Raw genomic sequence first — 19,163 nt, forward strand, 5'->3', positions numbered from 1 at the left:
GTATACGTTGTATATTTATTTGAAAATTTTGCCGTTGTATATTGACATTTAGCGAAAATTAAAAAAATGGGGATGATAAATGAGTATGAATAGTATTTCAAATAACAAAAAAACTAAAAACATCTTGTCAAAACGTTTACACAGTTACGAAGGTGTTTCAAAGTTATTACTATTTTCTTAAATAGAAAAATTTATTTACAGAATTATAGGTTATTTTCTTGGAACAATGTAAAATTGTAAATGTTTGTTTAAGGTTTAAAGATTTTAAAAATTATTAGTTAGTTTTGTCCCAACTAAAAGTCACTGACCTGATCTTAAAATAAAATTAAATTTGATTTTTTTACTGAATTGTAAATCTCTATGAAAATAATGTTTACAAAAATATTTTAAAAATGGAATAATAACCTCTTGTCTATGATTAATGATAAAAATCTAAACATTTTAAGAATTTGAAGAGATTTTCATTAAAACAAATGTTATTAAACAAGTTTTCTGTTACCAAACATGGATTCAACAAACCAAAACTTAATTACGATAAAAATTGAAACAAATAATAACAGGAATGGAACATCAGTATTGTGATTTACGCTTTTGTTTAGCTCTTCTGGCATCCGGAACGTACCCATAAAAGGGGATCTGATAAAACTTCATAAAGACGTTCTTATCTGTTATTGCTTTGTTGCGTTGAAGGAGACCTCATTTAAAACTCCGCGATCCTTTTCAAGTATAAGTAGTTGTAAATTACTTGCCGGTTGTTATGGGATCGCTTTATGTTCCGATGCATATTGCACGGAAGATATGAGACGTTCGATGCATAATGGCGCTTTGTGCAAAGAACTACATAAAGATGCTCAATAATAAACCAATGAAATCCCGGTTTCAATGCGTTTTTCGATGGCGCGAAGCTTCTGCAGTTAAGTCCAACCAAAGCTCCCCGCTATTTATGCAACCCTATTAAGGCAACTGCTAATGTGGCTTTTTTGCTCTAATTGCCTTTAAAATTTCACAACGTGCTAGGATTTAAATTGTTCCAATTGTAACAATTGATAAAAAGCGTTAGCCGGGAAAATGGCCGGAAAGTTGTTTAATTTAACAACTGGACAAAAAAACGGTGGGACACCGGAATAATCTCATTAAGTTGGGGCCTTAGATAGTTTCCGGTTTTTGCCCAGTTCGGCGGAGCTGATTGAAAATGTTCCGCGATCGATATCTCCTTTAACCCTTGGAAAGATTTATCGCACAATAAGTCCCGAATAAAATGTTCCCGTGGCAGACGACATCAAGATCATAATAAATCAAACTTCCTCACGGTGGGGAGTTAAATGAAAAAAATCGAATCAATTATCGGGCGGTTGTATCTCATACACAAAACAATCCGACGGTTCGAGGACTTAATTTATCTTGTCCCCGTTCTTTGTTTCCATTTGTACACCTCGGGTCCCGACAACGCCGAACGGAACGGGAGAAATCTCAACAAATGGTCGAACGGAAGATGGATGGGTTTTTCACCGTTCCGAATTAGCGGCGGAAATGTTCGAGAGATCACTTTATGGTCGGGGTTGATGTTGCCCGTTAGATGCTGGATTAAGAAGTGATATTGATGAATCAAAAGGTCCTGCGTCCGACGCGCTCCGAGATTTCCGTCTTTGCCTTTTTAAATGGGACCACTTTTGTACTAGCATCGATCTCAAAATGATCTTTTTGCGTTTCGTGTAGTAGTCGATTGTCAACCGGAAATTTATGATCCATCTCGAACTACATTTATCATTGTTAAAGTATATTTTCAATCAATAAACCTTTAAGAAACGTTAGAAGTTAAATTAAAAAATATTACTTTGTTTTTTATTTAGCTAACGTTTTAAATTATAGCCCAAAGGCTTTAACATTAATAATTTATTAAAGCCACACAGTTTAATTATCGCAGATATAAAAGAGCGGGCTTTCCACCACTTTTAATATTTCCCATAAAAAATACAATACAGGTCGTTTAAACATTACACAGACAGCTTAACCGTTCCGACCTTATCAGCCCCGCAGATATTTACTTCTGAATAAAATTTATGGGTAAATGAAACCATTTTTTACATTTAAAAAGCGTTATTGGACAATTAGTGGTCATAAAAGAAGTTCGCAAAGAACCGTTTATATAAAATTACATCCATAAAATGTAAATTTTGCATATCTTTTTAATTTTCCTCCTTTCTTATATTCCACGATTGTTCTTTTTCGTTTTGTCGGGCTTTTTTTACGGCCCGATGAAAGAACGCTTTGGTGTTGTAATTTTTTTATGTTTCCCAGTAATGGATGTGTAATCGAGCTTTTAGGACGGGATCATTTTCGGTGATCACTTTCAAGATTTTTTTCGGTGTTCTTCTGGATTTATTTGTCAGACTATATCATAAATAGACGTTTACTATTTATTTCTCGACGTGTTAAGATTTCTTATCAATATTGCTATTTATTACTCTTAAAGCAAATTTTCTATAGTGAAAAGGAAATTTCGAATTATTCGACAGTTTTCAGTTATTCGAATTATTCGATATACTCCTAAATTGGAACTATTTTGATTCCTATTAACCAATCATAGAAAATATCAAATAAAACTTACCAAATTATTCGATAATCGCTGACTAGTTATAAGTGAATACAGAAAAAAATTACCAAATTGTAGTAAAAGTCTGTTAGTGTAACGATATATACTACTTTGATTATAATAAACAATCAATTTTTTTAGTAAAAATCTATTTATTTAAATCAAATGCTTAATTTTAAGAAGTAAAATAACATTTATTTAATAAAATTTTTAGTTTTTTGCATATAACTTATGATCTGTAAAAAATATCAAAAACTTTTTCGGAGATAAATTATAGGAAATTGAATTCTCTACAAAAAATGTTATAGAAAATTTTTCCATAAAGTTGATGGTTGCGTCAGAAAATGAGAAACATATCAAAATTTTAAATTAATCCAACTTTAATGTTAAATAACTTTTGAAAAAATGAATATATCAAAAAACTGTAGGAGACATTTTTTGTAGAGCGTTAAATTTTCATGTTGAAATATTATCTCTAACAAGAGTTAAAAAATTTCAAAATCCAAAAGAACACCGTTCCCGTGTTATTTAAACGGGAAATTAAAATTTACGATGCGTCACCTCTTAATATTAATATTAAGAGCTGTAACTTTCACAGTATTTTTTTACCATTTCCAACAAAATTTTCGATATAAATAAGAATTTATTTGACAGTTTCTAACTATTCGAACTATCCGACATATTCTAATTATTCAAATTATTCGAGACACATCTAAAATAGGAACTTTTTGTTTAGATTATTATTAATTAATGATGAAAAAGGTAAAATAAAAGTTACCAAATTATTCAATAGTTGCTGACTATTGGAATTATTCTGAAATTGTAACAACTTTGGCAAAAAATGTAATATAACTATTAAAATAAATTTACTCAATTATTCTATTAATTTATTTATTTACATTACACTATGACCCATCGATATCAACTATTTCAAATATTCGTTTATTATAATAGATTAAAATAAATAATATATCACAAGTAAAGACATAATAAGACTAATAAATATGTAATTATTAAACATCTAAAATACAATTCTTATCTATATTTAGAACGATTCTTTCAATTTCAACATTCTTTTCATAAATAAAATATTAATTAGTGTGACTAACAACATAAATGTATATGCAAGTATGTGGAATATTAATAAAATGATCACGTTTCGAATGTAGCAAATTAATCTTTTGATTAAACTGAGTAATTACTATTGCAATATGCATCGAAACGTTCTGAACTTTGGTCGATACTCAATGTTTGAAAATGCATGTTTTATGTACTCCATTTTTCATGCATTATATTGTCACCAACAGCAACAATTTGCTCAAATTTATTAATTAATTATGTCAGAAAAAGGATAAATATGTAGAGAGGTAACGAGAATTCAATAAAAATATTAAGAATGATCGGATATTCTCGTTGTCCTGTTTTTTAGTTTGCGCAGGGGGGTAATTGAAATTGATTGAAAAATGCGAACATGAAATTGAGTTGCATCCCGAGCCATTTGAGCAATTCGAGACGTTCGATTATCGGCTGACTTCCGTTTCTGCTTCAACAAAAAACTGCGCCGTCTTTATTCAACTTCTGCGATAATGTTCGGACAATTATTGTCTATTAATTCACCATGCAACGGGGTTAAAGAATTACTTTTGTATTTATTTTTACAATAAAATTTTGTTAATCCACTCGTGGAAAAGCAATTACAATGTCCAACAGTGATAAGAGGGGTAATGTGCAAAATTTTTGGTGTATCGTTCGATCCTGCGTGCCATTTAAACCATGCTTATCTATTGACCTATCATTTAGACCGTTCTAGTTGTCAACCACTGTTGCGGAGTTACATGTGGCTTTGCACTAATTTACTAATGAGCGCTCGCATCCGTTCCAATAATGGTCATTTTTCACCCGTCCCCCATCAATAGTTCCGTCCAATAAATGCGATCGTTAGTACGTCGGACAGTTTGAATGTGTAGTAATTAGTTGATTTTTCGATAAGAAAACCTGATTACTCGGCATACATTATCCAGAAATTCGTCGTAATATTTCGCAAACCCAAAACTGCTGACAACACCCATTGAATACTTCATCAGACCACCCCGAAAAAATCTCGTTCATTGTGTTCCTTTAACCCAGAATCCGAGACTGGTAGTGGACCAATTTAAGGGCCACTTCCTTCAAAAGTGAAGTCAGTGTCTGTCTCCCCCAGATAACGACCGTTTAAGGGAGAGCTCATTCCACCTGCCCGTGCCGACTGACATTGAGGAGTGCACCCCAATTTGCCGACACGCACAGACCGGGGGGAAGGTTAATATTCAATGGAGTCCGATTTATATCTGACATTTCCGATTGGGAGGGTGGGCTAGCGACGGGACATGAATCACCTGGGCGCGTCCCGAGATAAACGTGAAAATTTGAGGAAAATTCGCCAACCGCCCCCCGCCCATCGAGGATGTCGGTGTTGAACTCGTCGGGAGATAAAACATGGGAATAATAAATGAGTGGGTGTTTCAATTTAGTCTGCCATTATAATTAATCTAGTTATAATGAAATAAACAAACTTGTTTGTAAATTTTAATTTAATAAATATATCGAAATTAAATTTTAATCATTTATAGCTAAAAACTGAGTAATAAACTTTACAAAATTTAATCATGGTAAAGAAGGGAGTAACAAAAATGAAAATATGCGTTAATATTCAAGTTAATGTAACTTTATAAAATGTCGAAAAATTAAAGATATCCCTATATTTAATAGTGAGTATGTCCTCAACTCAACTGTACATTTTCTATTTATTTAGACTATACCATTTTTAAATCCATTTTTAAAATTTTTAATCAAGTTTTATAACAAATTTGGTCACAAATATTAAACTTTTAATATTTTTAACACATTATAAGTGATTTATTTTAATTATTCAATCTTCATAAAAAGTTTATTAATATGAAACTTATTTAAGAAGTATAATTTTGATTATTTATTTAAATTTATTATTCTCAGTTGTAATTTTATTTTTTTTTTTTATTTAATTATTAATTAAATTTTTGATCTTTGATTGGAAATTATTTGATTTATTTTAATTTTTTTATTATTATTTCTCACATATTTGAAACAAAATGTTATATTTTTAATGTAATCGTTAATTTTAATTTTTTAACTTTAATTTTTTATTCTATTTTTTTATTAAATGGAATAATTTCAGTAAGTTTACTTACTCATCATTCTTGATCATTGATTGGTAATTATGTGACTTATTTTAAAAATTCAAACCTTTTTTATAATTTTTTATTAAATAAAATATTATAATAATGTCAAAAAGTCTTACTTGTCTTCTATCATGAAAGTTACATTATTTATTTATTTATTTGAATGTTTCATTTGAAATATTTAATTATAATTTTTTACTGTTGGTCCATGTTTTGTAATTTTTTGAATTATTTAAATTATTCAAATTCTATAGTTGTTTGAAGATTATTTGGGAAGTATAATTTTTATGTATTTTTTTTTTTAATTAAATTAAATAACGGTTACAAAACAAAAAATAAATTATTTTGATTTAAAAGAAATTATTCAATCTTCGTAAAATGTTTATTAGTATTCATTATGCAGTTTTCTGTAATTTACATTTGTTTATATTTTTAAAAACATAAATAATTTTATCGTATGGAAATTGATCGTATGGATTTTAATCGTATGGAATTTGATCGTATGGATTTTACGTATGGATTTTGATCATATGGAATTTGATCAATAGGTTATTAGGTCACTTTACGTGTTTAGTAATTTTACACGTTTTTAATCAATTTTTATTAGTATAAAACTAATTTGAGAAGTATAATTTAATGTTCTTGTATTCATTACTTTTTTATCGATGGAAATAAAAAACATTAAAGTTGGATTGATTTAAAATTTTGACATTTTTCTCATTTTCTGACGCAACCATCAACTTTATGGGAAAATTTTATGACATTTTTTGTTTTACTAAAAAAATTGATTGTTTATTATAATCAAAGTAGTATATGTAGTTACACTAACAGACTTTTACAACTACAAGATGTAAATTCTTGGGCTAGTGATGAAAGTTTTGAAGAATGTGTGCAATTTTTTACGAAATTAACGGTCGTAAATGATGTGGAGGACCGTGGTGTTGCATTGATTGAACAATACAATAAGTGTTCACGAAAAATGAAGAGCAGTTACAATACTTATTGATAGTTATAAGTGAATACAGAAAAAAATTGCCAAATTGTAGTAAAAGTCTGTTTGTGTAACGATATATACTACTTTGATTATAATAAACTATCAATTTTTTTAGTAAAAATCTATTTATTTAAATAAATGCTTAATTTTAAGCAGTAAAATAACATTTATTTAATAAATTTTTTAGTTTTCTGCAGATAACTTATGATCTGTAAAAAATATCAAAACTTTTTTGGAGATAAATTATAGGAAATTGAATTCTCTACAAAAAATATCATATAAAATTTTCCCATAGTTGATGGTTGCGTTAGAAAATGAGAAAAATGTCAAAATTTTCAATCAATCCAACTTTAACGTTAAATAACTTTTGAAAAAATGAATATATCAAAAAACTGTAAGAGACATTTTTTGTAGAGCGTTAAATTTTCTATAAAAATCTGTTTTGATCATTTTGAAATATTATCTCTAACGAGAGTTAAAAAATTTCAAAATCCAAGAGAACATCGTTCTCGTGTTATTTAAACGGGAAATTAAAATTTACGATGCGGCACCTTTTAATATTAATATTAAGAGCTGTAACTTTCACAGTATTTCCATATATATATATATATATATATATATATATATATATATATATATAATTGTGACTAGTTTATTAGGTGCACGTCGACTTCGATTGATTATCGGGTAATTGACGTTTCAATTTCGGACAAGAATAAAATAAAATTGTCGGTGTAATTCTCCAGACAAGCACGTGCAATTTGTTTGAACCGACATCGATTTTTGGAGCACGGTCCCACGAGTGCGGCGGCTTTTGCCCGCGACGAAATATCTTCAAAGTCGATCGTATAAATCGGCTCGCCGTCCGGCACCGGTCCCATCCATTCCGCGAAATAAACCGATTTATATGAAATTGGACAGATGGTGCGACGCGCGCCCATAAATCCGTAACAATGTCACCTGGAACCCAATTAATATTAATTTAATGAGACGCGGTCCTCGCGCATTTAATTATAAATGCATCGGTTCTTTGGAAAGTGTCACGCCGCTAATTTTGCACTTTATGGTTTTGCGAGCTGCAATGGAATTATGGTCAGCTATCCGTAAAATAACGCGCGATACTGTACTGATGTCCATGTAAATTCATAACTATAATCGCTTTAATGTCGTTTTAACTTCGTATGATTTTTCCTGCTTTTTAACTTGATGGTTTAATTTAATTAAGCTGTAAACTGCCTCAATTTATGTATTACATTATATAAAAAAATAGTGTGATAATAAATATTTCATTAGTTTATTCGATAGTTTGATAATAGTTCACATTGATAGTCTATAAAAGGGATAGCCAAGTTCCTTGATAGTCCGAGCCATTTTTCAAAATTTGAAGTAATTCGCGGGTTCCAATTAAATACATATTTAAAAGGTATGTAAAAAAGGTATTAAAAAAATTATTTACTGGAATTACATTTATTGAAAACATATAAATAAACGTACAAAATATGTGTATTGAATTTACAATAAATATTAAAAATTAAACACATCTATTTTACTTCTCTTGATAATTTTGGAATGAAAAGAAACTCGGGTACATTTGTCGAGAGCCACAAATGATTAATATGTTCAAAGAAGTATCAATAGATTTTAACTATCATATGGGAAATGAGAATAGTTGATGAATGAGTGCATTGAATAAATTCATTTGAACAGTTTTATATCGCTAAAAAAGTAATAAATAGAAGAATATTAAATTATACTTCTCAAATTAGTTATTTTACTAATAAAAATTCATTAAAAACGTGAAAAATTACTAAAAACCTACTGATCAAATTCCATACGATCAAAATCCATACGTAAAATTCATACGATCAAATTCCATACGATTAAAATCCATACGATCAATTTCCATACGATAAAATTATGTTAAACTTATGTTTATTAAAATTATTAAATTATTTAAGTTTTTAAAAATATAAACAAATGTAAACTGCAACATAAACATTTTATGAAAATACATAAAAATTACACTTCCCAAATAATCTTCAAATAACTATAAATTTGAATAATTTAAATAATTCAAAAAATTGCAAAACAAGGACCAACAGTAAAAAATGATGATTAAATATTTCTAATGAAATATTCAAATAAATAAATAATGTAATTTTTTTGATAGGAAGATAAGTAAGACTTTTGAAATTATCGTAATAATTTATTTAATAAAAAATTAAAATTAGTAATTCTTATTTATACAATTTAAAAAATAATAAATAATTCACATAATTATCAATCAATGATCAAGAATGTTCAATAAGTAAACTTATTGAAATTATTCAATTTAATAAAAAAATAAAATTAATAATCCTAATGTACAAAATTTAAAAAATTAAAATTAACAATTAAATTAAATAATTAAACTAATATTAACGATTACATTAAAACTATAAAATTTCGTTTCATATATAAGAGAAATAATAATAAAAAAATTAAAATAAATCAAATAATTTCTAATCAAAGATCAAGATAATTAAAAAAAAAATAAAATTACAATAGAGAATGATAAATTTAAATAAATAATCAAAATTATACTTCTTAAATAAGTTTCACATTAATAATTTTTTTATGCGGATTGAATAATTAAAATAAATCAAATAAATGCAAATCAAAATAAGATTCTGATTGTGGCTCATTTATATTTTTATAAATTTATGTGTCATGTTGAAAATTAATATTTATGACCAAATTTGTTATAAAACTTGATTAAAAATTTAAAAAATGGATATATATATTCTAAGTAAATAGAAAATGTTTTTTTCATTTTAATTAAATAAAAAAAATAAAATTAAAAAAGAGAATGATAAATTTAAATAAATAATCAAAATTATACTTCTTAAATAAGTTTCACATTAATAAATTTTTTATGAGAATTGAATAATTAAAATAAATCAAATAAAATGCAAATCAAAATAAGATTCTATTTGTGGCTCATTTATATTTTTATAAATTTATGTGTTATGTTAAATTAATATTTGTGACCAAATTTGTTATAAAACTTGATTAAAAATTTAAAAAATAGATTTAAAAATGGTATATTCAAAATAAATAGAAAATGTTTTTTTCATTTTAAACTATCAACGTTTTTGAATAACAGTATGAAAACTTGATTTAGAGAGTTAAAAGCTTTCAATGGTAGTTAAAAAATTTTCATATTAAACACAAATCTTTATTAAAATAAACAAAAAGCTCGACATAAATTCCGCAAAATAAAACGTAAATTTTTCGATAAATATTAATAAAAATTGTTTTAAAGCCAAAAGTTTTTTTTACAACAAAATATGCGCTGAAGCTTTTGTTTAAATTTCAGTTTGTCGGAACGTTCATTCATTTTTATAAAATCCGATTTGAAATTTCGATACAACCCAGTAAAAAGCAGTGCTTATTGTCCCCTGTAACTGGCAGAACCGGGAGACCTCTAATTATAGTATCACGTTCTCGCGGGATTCAAGACGGTCGCCCCGGGGCGTCCGGAGACGACATAAAAATCCATTTGATGACCGAACTTCGTACAACCAAAGTCCTCCCTCACCTCGTCCCGGGAATTGCGGCCAATCGATCCCACACAAAAAACAACAACCAGAAACCGACTCGGTTAGTGGAAGCCTGACGGAGGCGGAGAAAAAAACCTGAGCTCGGTCGCATGCAAAGCGACGTCCCATTCAGTCAGACGCAAAATAATAACAATAGTCGGCATCCGTGACGCATGGCGGCCCCGCGACTGTATTGTCTAAAAACAATAAGTGGCAGTTTATTCAGATTTTCCTCCCTTTGTTACAGGCTGTTGCTTCGTGACGTTTTTCACCAGGAAGGCCGCCCTCATGGCGCAAGACGCCCTTCACAACGTCAAGACACTCAACGGGGTAAGTTTTAATTCCTTCTTCTTACTTTATCGACGGCTTTTGTCTCGTTCAGCCACTTGACGGAGCTGTCAAACTGTTCGAATGCAGCGAAAGGGATTCCTAATTGAGTTTTTCCGTCTCAGACGCACGAATTAAACGGTGCTCGACAACGGGAAAGTTTTTAATCGGTTTTGTTATTTTTATGAGAGGCGATTCGTTCTCTTCAAATTTATGCAAGAACGGCTCTTGAAAACCTTGTCCTAACGAAGGGATTTAAATGAGACGCTCCCTTGTTTTTGTCTTAAGTGCTCTTTCGGAATAATTGCAACATTTTACATTCTGAATACAATAAATACACGGAATCGGATTTTCCATTATGTTTTGTCTCGTAACGAGCCAACGTTGTCTGTTGACATCATGGAAGCGGCGCAGGATGATGGGATGACGACAACGCCAGACCTTTTCTGTCGGGAACCGACGGTGCATGAGCCCAGGTTGCACCTACACAATGCCTCTAACGTACAATCGAACTGCCTCCCTATCTGACACCAATTGATGTAGCTGCGATCAATTTTCTTTTGTGAAACAAACAGCTCGCTTCTAGTTTGTACATTCGATATACAATATATGGCATACTGAATAGAATAACGCCGATAATCCCCGGAGAAATGTCGGATTCATCATTCGTTAGAACCCACTAATTATCAAAACTCATTAGTGAATTTTCGCTCCGCCGATGTGGTTTAATACGCATGTAGGATGTTTTGTTTTGCGATTAACCCTTCTTCTCGATGTCACTTTAATTAATTAAAATACATTGTAAACTCTGTCTCAATTTAATGCCTTTATGTCGCGGGATGATATTTATACTTTACACGGGTTCTAATCTTAATTATAATGCCGGTACAAAAACCTGAGGGGTCCCCCTAATATTGTTATGTTATCTCTGCACACGTTTACAGAAGTTATAGAACAAACAGCCCGTTTAATTTAATTAAAATTGGACACTGGTCACCTACCTAACCTTGATAAGTATTAATCCAATAATATTTAAATTTCGTTTATCTCCAATTTTCACATAAAGAAAATAAATTATAATGAAGTTGTGTTTTCTCATTTAGTTTATTTTAAGTAAGTTGAGAATGGGACTATTAAACCACGCCCCTTAGTTGCGCATGCACTTTTCAAATATATTCCATCGAGAACTTGAGCAACCCTATCTTATATTTACGTTTAATAAGTTACCAGACGTATGGTGTGCAAATGTTTACCTGTTTGAAATAACGTTCTCGATGTTGTTGTTAAATATTTGTACAAAGCTTTTTGAGCTAACTGTGCCACTCAATATTTATGAAAATGTTGTGAAGTTTCGCATTATTAAATATTGTTTTTGTGTCCGTATTTGCTTTCGGCATAGCGGATAAACCACAGAACTTGCAGATGCATGATTATTTGCATAGTTTTAATATACGTTTAATGCACTTAAAATAATTAGTTGTCGGTTATGATTCATAACATATAAAGAGCCAGTTTGCCAGAACGTTCTGTTTTTCCGGTTCCATTGACAGATGTTGAATCACATTATTGTTTACATAGTTATGTATGTTTCACTTATTTTGTACGAAAAGTTTTCATTATATGAGTCATTTTTATTAAGCTTATAAATTATTAATTTATATTTTAAATACGTATTACGCACGAAGATCTTTCTCACTTGACTCATTATTAGTGAGGCAGATGCAAATTTTTCAATGATCTTGGACAATGTAATGCAATTTTTTCTAATATTCTTAATTTATTCTTCGTAAATAGAAAAGTTAACATTATTATCTTACTAGTTTTTATAAGTCTTACAAAGGACTGTTGTCCTTGGTCCAAAATAAACTTGCTCAGAACCCCGATGTATTTCTGTCACTGCTCATTCATGAAAGATCAATATTGATATACCTCTTGGACATTCCAAGAAATCTGGTGCCTCCCGAATCTTTGCTAGACCTAAAACATAAAGTATTACGTACAAAGATCTTTCTCAATTTTAACCATCACTTAACTCTTTATTATTGTGACAGATACCAACTTTTCAATGTCCTTCTTTTTAACATTCTTAATTTTTTCTTCGTAAATATTATTTATACTTTTTCATCTTTTGAAATAGTTGCTTCTATTACCGTGAAATCATTCAAAGATCTATTTTCCTTGCTCCAAAATAAACTTGCTCAGACTTCCGGTGTGCTGTTCATACATGAAACACATCAATCAAAATTGATATAGCTCTCGGACTTTTCAAGAAATCTGAAGCCTACTCTCTGAATCATTGCTAGACCACAATTGAAAGTATTACGTACAAAGATCTTTCTCAATTTTAACTATCACTTGACTCAGATGCCAATTTTTTACAATATTCTTAATTTTTTCTTTGGAAGTAGTAAACTAAACATTATTTATCCTTTTTCATCCCTTGAAATAGTTGTTTCTATTTCTCTGAAATAATTCAAAGAACTATTTTTCTTGGTCCAAAATAAACTCCTGGATTACCTATGTTACAACTCACACATGAAACGATCAATATTGATACATCTCCTGGACTTTCTAAGAAATCTGAAGCCTCCTCTCTGAATTATTGCTAGACCACAATAGAAAGTATTACGTACAAAGGTCTTTATCAATTTTAACTATCACTTGACTCAGATGCCAATTTTTTACAATATTCTTAATTTTTTCTTTGTAAATAGTAAACTAAACGTTATTTATCCTTTTTCATCCTTTGAAATAGTTGTTTCTATTTCTCTGAAATAATTCAGAAAACTATTTTTCTTGGTCCAAAATAAACTCAGACTCCTGGAGTACCTCTGTTACAGCTCACACATAAAACGATTAATATTGATACATCTCCTAGACTTTCCAAGAAATCTGATGCCTCCTCTCTGAATCATTGCTTGACCACAATAGAAAGTATTACGTACAAAGATCTTTCTCAATTTTAACTATTACTTCACTCAGATGCCAATTTTTTACAATATTTTTAATTTTTTCTTTGTAAGTAGTAAACTAAACGTTATTTATCCTTTTTCATCCTTTGAAATTGTTGTTTCTATTTCTCTGAAATAATTCAAAAAACTATTTTTCTTGGTCCAAAATAAACTCAGACTCCTGGAGTACCTCTGTAACAGCTCACACATGACACGATCAATATTGATACATCTCCTGGACTTTCCAAGAAATCTGGAGCCTCCTCCCTGAATCATTACTAGACCCCAATATCGTGTATGTAATTTATACCCAGACATCGGCCTTTCCAGAATATATTGCCCCATTGAAATTCTAAATTCGGCGGAGACCCCGTGCCACCAATAAATGCCACCACCAGCCCGTGTACAATTGTATTGTCAATCTGATTCGGTGGGGGTGAACAAGGACACATGCACACGTGTCATGGGGATTCATGGCCTTTCGTTTGGGTTATTAGTTGGCATGGAAATGCGGACAAATTATGTACATAATCATAATATTTATCTGTTGGACGCGATCAACGCGACGCTAATTCTACAAACCTGTGTTCGATGGGGTTGATTTATCGTCGATGACAACATGGGTTTTTAATTATTCGTTGTGTGCGTGTTTGCTTGAAGAGACATCATTAATTACGGTTGTCGTCCTGCATTAACCACACTTCTGAGTGTAACTGGGACACCGAATTGAATATTTATAATTACTCGATGTGCCCTTCATCGTCCTCCCTCGCAACGCTTTAGGTATTTTCAAATCAGGAAAGAAAATCCAGCTTATTATTGTAATATTTACTGAAGGGAAAGTTGAAAAACTGGCAACTAAAAGACTACCATTTGTTCGAACCTCCTTTGAAGGTTGAAATAATCCTCAAAAGCCTAAAAAAAACTGCACGTTCAAATACAAAAATCGAAAAGTTCGTTTCATCAAACACATTCATATCTCGTTCGCTTCTATACCAACAGAAAACAGAGAGAGTCAGTCAATTTTAATCATGAATCAAACGGAGCTCGTGCAGCGTCATCCAGAAAGGCATTTAGCTCAGCAAACGACGCGAACCGATTGATTTCGTGATTTTCACTTAATGCTAAACGCCAACATTTCCATTATCACGACATTAATACAGTCGGTAATCGATAAACCGAGACGACCAAGTGCACAGAGATCCAAGCGAAGCTCCGGGGGGAGGCGGCAACGTCTTACATCATCACGAACACGGTGCATACGCCTCGCATGTGGATGAATAACGAAAGGGATATTTATTGATGCAATTACGCCGGAATGGCGGATTGTAATGAATTTTTGGACGGGAACGTCTGATTTATTCGCGGTGGAGATGATTTTATCGATTGGTCTCGCCCTGGACGCGTGTCGAAGAAAACCTCCACCATTGATGATGGAACGGTCCGTTCGACATCAATGTTGTTGCCCTTAATGCACATGTGTGTTTTCAGAAGGCGGAAGGCCTGTAATAGATTATCCACAGTCGGATTCAATTTGAGCAAAACTATACATAACAAGCAGGAAGCGTGAACGAGCAGTTTTTTTCACTGGGAGATCGGGCTACCCGTCGTGGAATTCAATCGCCATTAAATCATGGAGTGCACACGGACCCCAATAGTGGAGCATGCAATTTAAATGGCGTCGCTAGAACGGCGGAATGAGGAGAATTCAATGGTTTCCAATGTGGACGGCTGCCCCAAGGCAGATTTGAGTCTTTAATTTATTTTGCTATGTTTTAATTATCTTAAATTTCGTTCTATCATCGTAAAATTGGATACTCCTTTCTCTCCAACTTTCTTCTGCAAATCGAAAGAGGTTTTGTTAAAATTTGTTCAACTGTTTAATTAATTTTTGATCCACAGTTACATAAATTGAACGAACATAAAAACGTATATTCTTGATTTATCTGCAAATCTGAAACTTTATTAAGTAGGTATCGCAATTTATAATCGGTTTGTTAACTTAATTGCAAAACTCCCTTAGAGTTCATTAAATGCAGAATTAATTACCCATCGCCTAAATTTTTATGACGCCCTGATTCGGTTTTACAACCCCATCAACTAATCAAGGAAATATTGATTTCAAGATTTTGCACGTTCCCCCTTAAAACAATCCCCTCAAATTATAACTTTAGCTATTTTTTATCGAAATATTCCAATTTCTTTTTTCATTCACGTACTGCGAACTTAATAATGTAGAAGACCCGGTTTCAAATTTAATTTTGTGGGATTTGTACAGATAAGAAAAAATGCTTGCAAATCGGAACAAAAATTTAAAACCTTCAAATTGAGAGCTGGGCTTTTTCATTTCGTCAGCGTTTCTGACAGACGGAATGACGGAAATACTATGAACCGCAGGCCCGGATTAAGGCAATTATGGCGTTTGTCAGTCAGTCCTCGTAATTTGACGGGGGTCTTACGAGAATTGCGTTCTATTTCAAAAAGATATTGTTCCATTTATTTTCATATCTGTCCTTGGGGATTTTATATTTTTATTTGTGTTTTCTTGTCCAAAAATAAGTAAAAAATGAAGTCAAATTTGTACCACTCAATTGACAATTAATGTAAATGTAATTTTTTGTATTACCAAAAATTTTCACGAGTTGCACTTGTCAAGTGTCCAATTAATGTGACAATTTTAATACGATGTTACAACGAGGAAAAGCCTTGGTCCGAAACAAACACATGTTAATGTCCATAACGTTTGTTAAGTTACGAGGTTAAAGCTGCATAAAATATTTCCCGTAGGCTGTTAATTTACGTCCGTAGAAACAGGAACATAATTCCTGCGTACCACTGTTAATTCATCCCGAACTTGATTCATTTAAAATTCAGCAATCGTAAAAAAATACGCACACGTTGCGGGGGTGGGTAACAAATGTCGACGTATGTACTCGATGCGAATGAAACTAAGATCAACAAAAGCTGTTGCATTTTGCCCGATATATTGGTTTGTCAATTACATTTACATAATAAATTGGATATTTGATGTTCCTTTCGAACTCCCAACTTCACATTGTGCAACGAACAATTGAATTACATCCCGATAAATTTATTATTGTTGTTGTAACGGCTGCCGCGGCATCGCCCAAATCGCTAAATTCGCAAACACCTGAAACGGCACCCCCACCTTTTAATTAACAACCGCCACCCATTTTGATAAACTGTTAAAAATTAATGAACGACGGTTTGGGATTATCCGTTCCCTCTGCGTTCATCCATTTCTTATTCACAACCAGTGGATTCACGCAGTCAAATAATTATTGCAATCCTTTGTTACGAAAACCATTTCTTGGAGTTGCGGAGGTAATTTTGATTAGTGCGATTTCCACCTGACGCGATTTTTCTCGAGGTCGAAGGATGAGATGGAATGAGGGTGGGATCGGGTGAGGCGACATTATCATGCCAGCCATCATCATTCCTGGCTTCTATCCGTAAGGCCGTTATTCAGATTGGACCGTCGATGCACCGAAACGAGCCGGGCCCAAAACCCCCACAACCCAACGCACAGTCGTAGAAAGTTTGAAAGAAAAATAACAGTATTGGTAGAAAAATAAATTAAAGACATGCTACAAATTAATTATCAATATATATCTGAAAATATATTACACAATAAATAAATTTAAGATTTTAATATTGGATATTTAACAAAACTACTAAAAACCTTCTTCTGAAGGTACCCCCAATGTGAAACTGGAAATAAAAGTTAATTTATTTCACCACTTCTTCAAACATTGACAATATTACTGCAAAAATGGATAAACATTTTCAGTCGAAAATTATCACAATACCTTTAAATTGTGTAAAAATTAAAATGGTTGACAATTATTCAAAAATTATAATAATAGAAAAATGTCAAAATTTCTCCTGTTCTTCTTCTAATAGTACCACTAATGTGCAACTAGAAATAAAAAACGTAAAAGAAAGTGAATTTATTTCACTACTTCCTCAAACATTAATAAATACCTCTACTGAAATGAATAAACATTTTCAGTGGAAAATTATGAGTATACTTTTAAATTGTTGTGTAATGATTTGATTGACAATAATTTAAAAATTACTTTTAAATTATTGTGTAAGGTTTAAAATGATTTGATTGGCAATAATTCAAAAATTATGTTGGAAGGAATATCTAATAGAAAATGATATAACTTCTCCTGTTCTGCTGATGGTACCACCAATGTGGAACTAGAAATAGAAAACGTAAAGAAAGTGAATTTATTTCACTACTTCCTCAAACATTAATAAATACCTCTATTGAAATGAATAAACATTTTCAATCGAAAATTATGAGTATACTTTTAAATTATTGTGTAATGATTTTATTGACAATAATTTAAAAATTACTTTTAAATTATTGTGTAAAATTTAAAATGATTTGATTGGCAATAATTCAAAAATTATATTGGAAGGAATATTTAATAGAAAATGATATAACTTCTCCTTTTATTCTGATGGTACCACCAATGTGGAACTAGAAATAAAAAACGTAAAAGAATGTGAATTTATTTCACTACTTCCTCAAACATTAATAAGTACCTCTACTGAAATGAATAAACAATTTCAGTCGAAAATTATGAGTATACTTTTAAATTGTTGTGTAATGATTTGATTGACAATAATTTAAAAATTACTTTTAAAATTTAAAATGATTTAATTGACAATAATTCAAAAATTATGTTGGAAGGAATATCTAATAGAAAATGATATAACTTCTCCTGTTCTGCTGATGGTATCATCAATGTGGAACTAGAAATAAAAAAGTAAAAGGCAAGTTAATTTGTTTTACTACTTCTTCAAACATTGATAATACCACTACAAAAATGAATAAATATTTTCAGTCGAAAAATATCAGAATATCTTTAAATTGTTGTGTAAAAATTATAATGATTTATTTAATAAGAATTAAAAAATTATATTGAAAGGAGTATCTAACAGAAAAATGATAAAATTTCTCCTGTTCTGACGGTAACCAATCCTGAGCTAGAAATATAAAAGGTAAAAGACAAGTGGTTTTATTTCAACATTGGCTCAAACGTTTTTAGATATTGTTTAACTCTTTAAAGATAGAAAACGTTTCTTCATGCCATATATTAAAATTCGACAGGAGATATATTAAGTTATTTTAAAGAAGAAAATTGATCGCTATCATTTCGGTCGAGAATTTTGAAAGACTGTGCGTCTTATTCATCTCAATATATGTCTTTATTTAGATGCTTGACACGTCCATGAACCTGGGCCGTCCCTGCCTGCGAAACGCTCCCACAAAAATCACACTGACATATATTTGTGACAGCTCACGATCGGTCCAAAACCCAACAACAAAAAAAAAAGTTAAACCAATCCACATCGAAATAATCTTGCAATAATATTCCTTGATTAAAATAGAATAATAGCATATAGTCATGTTATTGGAAGCGATAAATCAACGTTGATATCAGTCCGCCATCGTGGATGACTTGTTCCAATATTGATAATTTG

General features: G+C 30.9%; 1 protein-coding gene across 5 annotated transcripts in view; it reads left to right on the top strand.

Annotated features, from left to right (window-relative positions):
* The window catches only part of LOC109600431 (CUGBP Elav-like family member 2), a 372,127-nt gene that overhangs the window by 274,291 nt on the left and 78,673 nt on the right, over positions 1-19,163 (top strand). For all 5 annotated transcript variants that reach the window (XM_049967989.1, XM_049967986.1, XM_049967987.1 and 2 more), the window contains one exon: positions 10,613-10,695. In XM_049967989.1, coding sequence (XP_049823946.1) covers positions 10,613-10,695 — 83 coding nt within the window. The remainder of the gene's footprint in view (positions 1-10,612; positions 10,696-19,163) is intronic.

Source organism: Aethina tumida, chromosome 5, assembly GCF_024364675.1.
Source record: "Aethina tumida isolate Nest 87 chromosome 5, icAetTumi1.1, whole genome shotgun sequence".
Lineage (NCBI taxonomy): Eukaryota > Metazoa > Arthropoda > Insecta > Coleoptera > Nitidulidae > Aethina > Aethina tumida.